This window comes from Schistocerca americana, chromosome 8 (assembly GCF_021461395.2).
Source record: "Schistocerca americana isolate TAMUIC-IGC-003095 chromosome 8, iqSchAmer2.1, whole genome shotgun sequence".
In the NCBI taxonomy this organism is placed as follows: Eukaryota; Metazoa; Arthropoda; class Insecta; order Orthoptera; family Acrididae; genus Schistocerca; species Schistocerca americana.
In genome coordinates, this window is record NC_060126.1 from 429176703 (window position 1) to 429187541 (window position 10839).

The 10839-nt window shown below is 48.2% G+C and overlaps 1 protein-coding gene and 1 pseudogene across 1 annotated transcript in view; one reads left to right on the top strand and one right to left on the bottom strand.

The window, feature by feature from the left end:
* The window catches only part of LOC124544750 (cuticle protein 19), a 31024-nt gene extending 25101 nt beyond the window's left edge, over window positions 1-5923 (bottom strand). The window contains exon 1 of the mRNA XM_047123411.1: window positions 5835-5923. Within this exon, the coding sequence (XP_046979367.1) occupies window positions 5835-5852 (18 nt within the window). The 5' untranslated portion in view covers window positions 5853-5923. The remainder of the gene's footprint in view (window positions 1-5834) is intronic.
* Window positions 5924-10176: 4253 nt separating this feature from the next.
* LOC124546049 lies at window positions 10177-10294 on the top strand (annotated as a pseudogene).
* Window positions 10295-10839: the final 545 nt, after the last annotated feature.

The window sequence follows — 10839 nt, forward strand, 5'->3', positions numbered from 1 at the left end:
GTGTGGGCGATATAAGCTAGAAAGAAAGTAGACTGGCGGGGGAGGGGGGGGGGGGAGGAGAAATGGAAATGTCAGGTGCTCTACTTTCTTCTATGAACTTCCAATATTTTACTTGCAACATGATCCACTACAACTGTAAATTGAATTATAAACAGTGCAACACAGGTGACCATTGCATGCGTCAAAATATATTTTTATTTGGCTTTCGCTACTGCACAGTTTCGCCTGTATACCCACTTTCAAATGTTTGTGTAGTGTAACCCACCGGAGTGGACATACTTGGGCTAAAGTCAGTTGTGTGATTTGCTGATTGCCTGGGTTAAGCCAAGTGCAGTTTGATGAGTTAGACTCTACAAACGTTTGAATATGGCCCCACAGACGAAACTGCACACTAATGAAAACAAAACTGAAGGCCTGTTTTGACCTATCCAGTGTATCGGCGTCTGTTAACTGTTTTCGAGGTTCAGCAGTCAGATTTCGCCCAGATTAAGACAGCAGATTCGGGTACTCTACGAGAAGCGAAGTGTGCACCTCTGGCGAGACAGGCGTATTTTAATCTCCAGTTTTTTACTGAAATAACTCCAGAACAACCATTTGGGCTAGCGATCTCCCTTGCAATGCTTTCGTTACCCGTGACAAGTTTGAACTGTACAATGTGTCTCGAGGGACGTGTTTCCAGTCGGCAGCGCTTCGTCATCCTCAGCGAGCCGTCGTTTTTCCTAGATTGTTCGAGCTGCGAAGGCCGCGACAAATCCATAATCGTGCTCGGGTACCTTTCAAGCTGGCGTGGACGCACGCCGTTACCAGTGATCTAGAACACGCGCGCCGCGACACAGAAAACTAGCTACCCAGAATTTCTGTCGCAATAACTGCGAAGCGTTCCAGGAAAAGTTCTGACACACGCGTGAGTCTTCTACAAAGATATGCGGAGAGATGACTGCATAAACAAATGAGCTCTAATTACACGTGTTACTTCCGACACATCGAGGATATCATCGAACGAGGATATAATTAAGGTCTTGAAGGTGGAATTTGATATTTACAGTCCTTCCACTACATTACGTGAAGGCAAGCAGTTATCGGCTGACATTTTCCTTGCAGCCTCTTCGGACGGTGATCAAAGATAGATTTAGTATGACACGTCAGTCTCTTGTTGCGGAGCAGCTTGAATTGCCTTCCAGTAATGAAGTTTCACATACGCTCATGTAGATAGCACAACCAAAACCGGCGGAAAGTTATGTACTCGTGATAAAACTGAACGTATAAAGGCTGTCAATACATTTCTTAGAGAACAGTATAGGGTTGACTTTGAAAGCTGTTCACTAAGCTGCTCTATAGCAACTCGAAAATACACAGGGCACTAAGCGAGTGTGAGGTGCATTTATTGGAGGTCGTTAATGAAGAAGTGAAATGCTGGATTTTTGTCGTACAAGAAAAATCGGTAGATCAATTAGACTCCTGCCGCTTTGCCTGTAGCTTCACAGGTGAATAATTTAGAAGGCCTATTGCTGTAGATGCCGATGTTCACCCTACTCTATCCTGTGCAAGCCTCTTCATCTCTGAATAATTGCTGCAACCTAGATCCACTTCTATCTGCTTACTGTATTCAAGCCTGTATCCCCTCGCTGCAGATTCTACCATCGACGCTCCCTTCCATTACCAAATTAACTGTTCGTTCATGCCTAAGGACATATGCTATCGACCTATCCGTTTGTGTCTGGAAAACTATCTGCTATTGAAGAAAGGGAAAAGGGACAACAGACTGCAATGCGTTTGATTCCCGTAGAGTACTTCTGAATAGTCAAAGTTAGCTAGTAGGGCATGTATATACGCTGAAACTCCCCTGCCCGGGTGCAATAAACTGAGGGTTTTGTACGGGTATGGTTCTACGGTACGTTTTTCTTTTGCTCCAGATGATGCTGGACCACAATGCTGGCCACAAGTGTCCGCAGCTCGTGGTCGTGCGGTAGCGTTCTCGCTTCCCACGCCTGGATTCCCGGGTTCGATTTCCGGCGGGGTCAGAGATTTTCTCTGCCTCGTGATGACTGGGTGTTGTGTGATGTCCTTAGGTTAGTTAGGTTTAAGTAGTTCTAAGTTCTAGGGGACTGATGACCATAGCTGTTAAGTCCCATAGTGCTCAGAGCCATTTGAACCATTTTTTGGCCACAAGTAAGTAGAGCTGTCAGCAACCCGAAGGTTGATTTGAACAGTCCAGTTCTTATCTGGGCTCGACGTTTTTGGAGGTGCTATGCCCCTTCCTTCTTCTGACCTACGAACTGACTTACCAAGCTAGTTGTAGGGGAAACTAAAATTTAACGTGCACTCTGAACGCGATGCAGTTTCTAAATTCTCGCATTAAGAAATTATTGGCAGAGGTGGAGGACAGAAAACATTCCTAGAAACGACTGGAATCTATCCCTAGACCCGCAGGAAAAACTTTGTGACCCTCTGGAGCTGGTTGACATTATCATAAAGTTGGCACCTACTTCTAGCGAGGTATTATCTCGGCCCTCGTCCTGTCGTGCGGGCTGCGTAGCGAGCGAGTTCACAAACCTTACTGGGTGGATCTTGTACGCCGCTCTGTGGCGGTCGCGAGTTAACACATGTCGTCAAGCGGGAAACCAAGCCCACTTTTGTTTTATGGGTCTTACAATACATTCATTCAGACAGTTATTAATTTGAAATTTCCTGGCAGATTAAAACTGTGTGCCCGACCAAGACTCGAACTCGGGACCTTTGCCTTTCGCGGGCAAGTGCTCTACCATCTGAGCTACCGAAGCACGACTCAAGCCCGGTACTCACAGCTTTACTTCTGCCAGTATCTCGTCTCCTACCTTCCAAACTTTACAGAAGCTCTCCTGCTTAATTTCTTCAATGATCTTGTGCCACTACCACACTTACTGTCCTACATGTAACACAAATTGTGTTACTCAGCAAACGCGCCTGACCAGTGTGGTCTGCTACTCGCGTTTCCTAATGCATAGTACTGCACAACACTGACTGCATCCTGACGTGTGCCAAACCAGGCCCATTGCTGAGACTGGAAACAAGGAACAATGCACTCTCACATTCATACAGCAGTATATAACACAGAAAACTGATCGGAAATCAATAGACACAGCTACATTGTTCTATAAACAGACACAAAACTGGAACGACTGAGATACACGTTTTGTCTCACGAGTTGGAACTAATGTCAGACACCAGTGAAGCCAGCGCATTTTACGACCTCCGCGGCTTTCGGTAAGATTTCCGCACAGATTATGTTGGGGTTCGTTGTTTGACCGATTCCCGTCCACGACGCACTATCCCTGGTAAAAACACTACTGTGTTAACAGCTAATGCCCCCGTATCCACATCTGTAGACTCACGTAATTGACAATGCCATTTACACTTTGATTGTATGGTGTATGTGAACGACCGCTCGTGGCACTCTGCGAGGGGCGAATCCCGCCCATTCAATCGCGCCTTCTCAAAAAAGCGCCTCGCTATGCTAAAGCAAATACTGACAGAGTCAGTTGTGTTAGCCAACATTCGGAAAAGTGGCGCCTACCGTTGAAGAAGACGGAACATCTGCATCGGAAACCTGTGAAAGATCTGCCTAACTGGTAAGCCGAGCTGCTGTCGTAGCTATAAGCTCCGAGCAGACATGCGGAAGTACAGATTGTAGGTTGGCAGATGCAAAGAACCGTGTGCAAGCACACGTCTACAAATAACGTAAGCTAAATCAGGGTGTACATTTCTTACTGATATTTGCAATCGCCGCGACAAACGTAAAAATAAACACCACTTCCTACAAGGCACTGTGGGGAGCGATCTGTGACGTTTGACATACATGTTGCCAGCCGCTATTGCGAGTGGACGAGAATCCTGATGATGATGCCGCCTCTTTATTTAAGCAGCTACTCATTTGGCCTCACTGGTCTAGTTTCCAAAGTTATTCTATTTGCCTGCCAGTTTCGGCGATTTGCTACGCCATCTTCAGGTCCCTGACCGACGTGTAAGAAACTTCCAGCTTGGTTCTGGTCAAAACAGCGGTCAGCATACAAATACTGGTATCTTTAGACTCCTGCTTGCTGTAGAAATCACTCCATCATCTGCCGAGTGTTAGATCACTGGAAGTAGTTATAGTCATAAATTGTCTACATTGTCTACTGGCATGCGTTCGGAGTGATTTAAAGTGGACGTACAGAGTAAAATTAATGGCATGTGAGACTGATGCTGGACAGATTAGTTTGGAAGAACCTGCAGGAAATTTAGTCCACCCATCCACCCACAAAGGAGGTAGCTTACAAAAGCTCCGTTCGTTCGATACTTGAATATTGCTAGCCAGTCTGGGATCCGGCTAATAGAGAGAATCCAAAGAAGAGCAACGCGTTTCGATAGCTGTACATTTGAAACTTCCTGGCAGATTAAAACTGTGTACCGGACCGAGACTCAAACTCGGGACTTTTGCCTTTCGCGGGCAAGTGCTCTACCGACTGAGCTACCCAAGCACGACTCACGCCCCGTCCTTACAGCTTTAATTCCGCCAGTACCTCGTCTCCTACCTTCCAAACTTCACAGAAGCTCTCCTGCGAACCTTGCAGAACTAGCACTCCTGGAAGAAAGGATATTGCGGAGACATGGCCTAGCCACAGCCTGGGGGATGGTAGAGCACTTGCCCGCGAAAGGCAAAGGTCCCGAGTTCGAGTCTCGGTCCGGCACACAGTTTTAATCTGCCAGGAAGTTTCATATCATTGCACACTCCGCTGTAGAGTGAAAATTTCATTCTAGCTGTACATTTAGTTAGCGCGAAAGGGTCGCGGAGAAGCTAAGGCATCTGCAAAGGAAGACACTCCAGGGAGGTGTTCTGCATCAGGATGTGATTTTTGTGAATAGTTCAAAAAAATGGTTCAAATGGCTCTGAGCACTATGGGCCTTAACATCTGAGGTCATCAGTCCCCTAGAACTTAGAACTACTTAAACCTAACCAACCTAAGGACAACACACACATCCATGCCCGAGGCAGGATTCGAACCTGCGACCGTAGCGGTCTCGCGGATCCAGACTGTAGCGCCTAGAACCGCTCGGCCACTCTGGCTGTCTGTGAATAGTTCCGAGAGCGTATGTTCCTAGGAGAGTCAACTAGAATGTTGCTTCTTGCTACGTACTTGTCGCGGAAATACCACGAAGATAAAAGTACAGACATTCCTGAGCTGGTACGGAGGTTTACCAGCAATCGCTCTTCCCGTGAACTACCCGCGACTCAAGAAGGAAAAGGGGGTGGGGGGAGAAGTTGTGGGGAGGGGGGGGGGAAGTAACAGTGGTATACAAAGTACCCTTAGGGACTGAAATGTGGCTCGCGACGTGTGGATGTAGCTAATGGCGTGTGACGAGGGCCTCCTGTCGGGTAGACCGCTCGCCTGGTGCAAGTCTTTCGATTTGACGCCACTTCGGCGACTTGCGCGTCGATGAGGATGAAATGATGATGATTAGGACAACACAACACCCAGTCCCTGAGCGGAGAAAATCTCCGACCCAGCCGGGAATCGAACCCGGGCCCTTAGGATTGACAGTCCGTCGAGCTGACCGTTCAGCTACCGGGGGCGGACTGGATGTAGCTGAAGACAGAATTAGTCGTTCTTCCAGACATGCGTGTCCAGCCAGAAATTTGTATTAGTAATGGAGCGATCATGTTGTCACGGGGTGAGAAGCTGGTAGTGACTGTCTGTAATCAGCTCGTTGTCGACGGGACGTTAAACACTTGTCCCCGCTAGTCGGCAGGAGAGAGACACTGTGGGGCGCGGTTAGAGGCGATGCGGCGGCGAGTGGTGGCCCGCTGTTGTGTTTACCTGCGTTACGGCCCTCATGGCTGGTCTGCTCGGTTGTGGACGGTGAGAGGTGGAGAGCTGGGGTGAGCTGTGGTGCCCTGTGCGGTACCGGCCAGTGGACTGACAAGCCGACTCCGCGGTCGCGTTTATATAGCGCGCGCGCGGGCAGGCCACGCCGCGCGATGCGATGCCGTGGCTGCGCTGCTCTGGAAAGCAAGGTCGCCCCGCCGGACACTTTCACTCTCTCAGCCTCTGCTCTGTGTACGCGCGTGTGTGTGTCCGCTCTGTGTGTGTGAGTGCGAGACCGAGCGCCGCGGTGCGCCGCGACCCGTCGACGTCCGCGTCTCTCGTGCCGGCCGGACGCCGGCTGTGGACCGAGAGAGAAGAACGCGCGGCGCAACCGGAAGGGCACCGGGCCGGCACCAGGTGATACATACGGCGTGTGAGACGGGATTCAGCCACGCGCGATGCATTCCGCAGGCTGCTGACAGACGATTATTATCTGTAAAATTAAGGCTGCGGTCACAGTGGCACCGAAATCGCCGACCGACGTCGTCCGAAGGCGGCCGATCGTTTCAAATCAGTACGCCACTACTTGCGCGCACTGGACTCGCATTCGGGAGGACGACGGTTCAATCCCGCGTCCGGCCATCCTGATTTAGGTTTTCCGTGATTTCCTAAATCGCTCCAGGCAAATGCTGGGATGGCTCCTTTGAAATGGCACGGCCGACTTCCTTCCCCATCCTTCCCAAATCCGATGAGGCCGATGACCTCGCTGTTTGGTCTCTTCCCCCAAACAACCCAACCCAACCCTACTTGCGCGGTCACAATGTAGTCGATCTCACCACCCGAACTTGCAGACTTCGGACGGCAATCGACGACATTCAAATCAGTTTTTTTTTCTCTCACAATGGCTGGCACGACTCGAAACATGCACTGCAAGAAACTGAAAAGTTTAGTCAAAGTACACTGAGGCGCCAAAGAAACTGGTGTAGGTTGGTTGCTTTGTGGGGGCTGAAGGGACCAGACTACAAAGGTCATCGGTCCCAAACTGCTGTTGACTGGTGTATTCTAATACAGAGAGATGTAAACAGGCAGAATACGGCGCTGCGATCGGCAACCCCTATATAAGACAACAAGTGTCTGGTGCTGTTGTCAGATCGGTTACTGCTGCTGCAGTGACAGGTTATCAAGATTTATGTGAGTTTGAACGTGGAGTTATACACTACTGGCCATTAAAATTCTTACACCACGAAGATGAGGTGTTACAGACGCGAAATTTAAACTACAGGAAGAAGATGCTGTGATATGCAAATGATTAGCTTTTCAGAGCATTCACACAAGGTTGGCGCCGGTGGCGACACCTACAACGTGTTGACATGAGGAAAGTTTCCAACCGATTTCTCATACACAAACAGCAGTTGACCGGCGTTGCCTGGTGAAACGTTGCTGTGATGCCTCGTGTAAGGAGGAAAAATGCGTACCATCACGTTTCCGACTTCGGTAAAGGACGGATTGTAGCCTATCGCTATTGCGGTTTATCGTATCGCGACATTGCTGCCGCGTTGGAAGAGATCCAATGAGTGTTAGCAGAATATGGAATCGGTGGGTTCAGGACGGTAATACGTTATGCCGTGCTGGATCCCAAAGGCCTCGTATCACTAGCAGTCGAGATGACAGGCATCTTATCCGCATCGCTGTAACTGATCGTGCAGCCACGTCTAGATCCCTGAGTCAACAGATGGGGACGTTTGCAAGACAACAACCATTTCTACGAACAGTTCGACGACGTTTGCAGCAGCATGGACTGTCAGCTCGGAGACCATGGCTGCGGTTACCCCTTGACGCTGCATCACAGACAGGAGCGCCTGCGATTGTGTACTCAACGACGAACCTGGGTGCACGAATGGCAAAACGTCATTTTTTCGGATGAATTCTCGTTCTGTTTTTATCATCATGATGGTCGCATCCGTGTTTGGCGACATCACGGTGAACGCACATTGGAATCGTGTATTCGTCATCGCCATACTGGCGTATCACCCGGCGTGATGGAGTGGGGTGCCATTGGTTACACGTCTCGGTCACCTCCTGTTCGCATTGACGGCACTTTGAACAGTGGACATTACATTTCAGATGTGTTACGACCCGTGGCTCTACCCTTCATTCGATCCCTGCGAAACCCTACATTTCAGCAGGATAATGCATGACCGCATGTTGCAGGTCCTGTACGGGCCTTTCTGGATACAGAAAATGTTCGACTGCTGCCCTGGCCAGCACATTCTCCAGATCTCTCACCAACTGAAAACGTCTGGTCAATGGTGGCCGAGCAACTGGCTCGTCACAATAAGCCAGTCACTACTCTTGATGAACTGTGGTATCGTGTTGAAGCTGCATGGGCAGCTGTACCTGTACACGTCATCCGAGCACTGTGACTCAATGCCCAGGCGCATCAAGGCCGTTATTACGGCCAGAGGTGGTAGTTCTGGATACTGATTTCTCAGGATCTATGCACCCAAATTGCGTGAAAATGTAATCACATGTCAGTTCTAGTATAATATATTTGTCCAATGAATACCGGTTTATCATCTGCATTTCTTCTTGGTGTAGCAATTTTAATGGCCAGTAGTGTAGTCGGCGCACGAGCCATGCGACTCAGCACCTCCGAGGTAGCGACGCAGTGGGGATTTTCCCGTACGAACATTTCACGTGTGTACCGTGAATATCAGGAATCCGGTAAAACATCAAATCTCCGGAAAAAGATCCTGCAAGAACAGGACGAACGATGACAGAGGAGAAACGTTCAACGTGACAGAAGTGCAATCGTTCCGCAAATTGCTGCAGATTTTAATGCTGGGTCATCAACAGTTGTCAGCGTGCGAACCATTCAACGAAACATAATCGATATGGGCTTTCGGAGCCGAAGGCCCACTTGTGTACCCTTGATGGCTACACGACACAGAGCTTAACGCCTCGCCTGGTTCCGTCAACACCGACATTGGACTTTTGATGACTGGAAACATGTTGCCTGGTTGAGCGAGTCTCGTTTCAAATTATATCGTGCGGATGGACGTGTACGGGTATGGAGACAACCTCATGAATCCCTGAATCCTGCATGTCAGCAGGGGACTGTTCAAGCTGGTGGAGGCTCTATAATGGTGTGAGTGTGTGTGCAGTTGGTTTTCTATGTGACCCCTGATACGTCTAGATACGACTCTGATAGGTGACAGGTACGTAAGCATCCTGCCTGACCACATTCATCCATTCATGTCCATTGTGTATTCGGGCGAACTTGGGCAGTTCCAGCAGAACAATGCGACACCTCACACGCCCAGAATTGCTACAGAGTTGCTCCAGGAACACTTTTCTGAGTTTAAAAACTTCCACTGGCCACCAAACTCCCCAGACACGAACACTATTAAGCATTCTGGGATACCTCGCAACGTGCAGTTCAGAAGAAATCTCCACTCTCTCGTACTCGTACGGATTTACGGACACCCTTGCAGGATTCATGATGTCAGTTCCCTCCAGTACTACTTCAGACATTAGTCGAGTCCATGCCACGTCGTGTTTCCCCTTTCCTGGGTGCTCGCGGAGCCCCTACATGATATTAGGCTGGTGTACCAGTTTCTTTGGCACTTCAGCGTAGTAGTTCGTGGCGTCCTCAAGAAGAAAAGTATCATATTTAGAATATGGTTCGGAACCTATGGACTGAAATCGCAGGTTTCTTGGAAACCAAAAGTAGGCAAAATCTTTATCGGAAATTTTAGGCGTGGATTTATAACACCAAAAAATAATTTGTTCAAGTTACAAAGATGATGTGTTTTATGATTAAAGTTACTTTGATAGATCTTTTTTGGCTTTTGGTAGGTAGATATTATTAGCTGACTAAATTTTTTTTTTACTGCTTGCTGGCATATTTATGCCGTTAGGCTTGTGACTGTGTTCATGAAGTGGTATGCAAATGTGGTGTACGTGTGTGTTTCCACCTTACAGTGCTTTAAGTGTTCAGAGTATCTTACTCAAAACTTTGTGTTTGTCTTTCACACGAATGCTGAACGACAGTCATTGTAGGTTATCTGACGTACGTCAACAAACTTCAGACAAATTGAGCAAAACATATCTCGAGTGGTTGTAGAGGTGTGATGAGAGATCCCAATAAGAAATACGATACTCACATTAAAGATGCAGTTCTGTCTCAGGTAAAACTAGAAGTCACACTCTGATGTTTGACATCTGGTGACTACATCTTTCCAATAATTAGGCCTATATCACGCTTTAAAAAGTATGTGAAATGTTGGATATTATTTGCGATGCCTTAAATACTAATTTAAGAGCTAATATTTTCACTCTTTCAACCCCAAATGGCAACGGCCTTGCCGCAGTGGATACACCGGTTCCCGTGAGATCACCGAAGTTAAGCGCTGTCGGGCGTGGCCGGCACTTGGATGGGTGACCATCCAGGCCGTCATGTGCTGTTGCCATTTTTCGGGGTGCACTCAGCCTCGTGATGCCAATTGAGGAGCTACTCGACCGAATAGTAGCGGCTGCGGTCAAGAATACCATCATAACGACCGGGAGAGCGGTGTGCTGACCCCATGTTCCTCCTATCCGCATCCTCCTCTGAGGATGACACGGCGGTCGGATGGTTCCGATGGGCCACTTGTGGCCTGTAGACGGAGTGGTTTTCACCCCCAAATACTTCGAGATTTTTAATTAATTCTGTGCCAAATTTTGCAGCTGTGCTTCGTACAAGTGCAGTGAAAGTCACAGTAATATGGTGCATTTTCATTATTAAAAGCCGCGCTTAATCTGAAATAATACTGCCATCAGATATCTTGTTACACCTTTTCTCAAATCCACTGGGCAACTGTTTAAGAGCAGTGAAGTTACCAGTAGTAGAAACTGTTTATCTGAATATCAAAAACGGTTCAAATGGCTGTGAGCACTATGGGACTTAACATTTGAGGTCATCAGTCCCCTAGAAGTTAAAACTACTTAAACCTAACCAACCTAAGGACATTACACA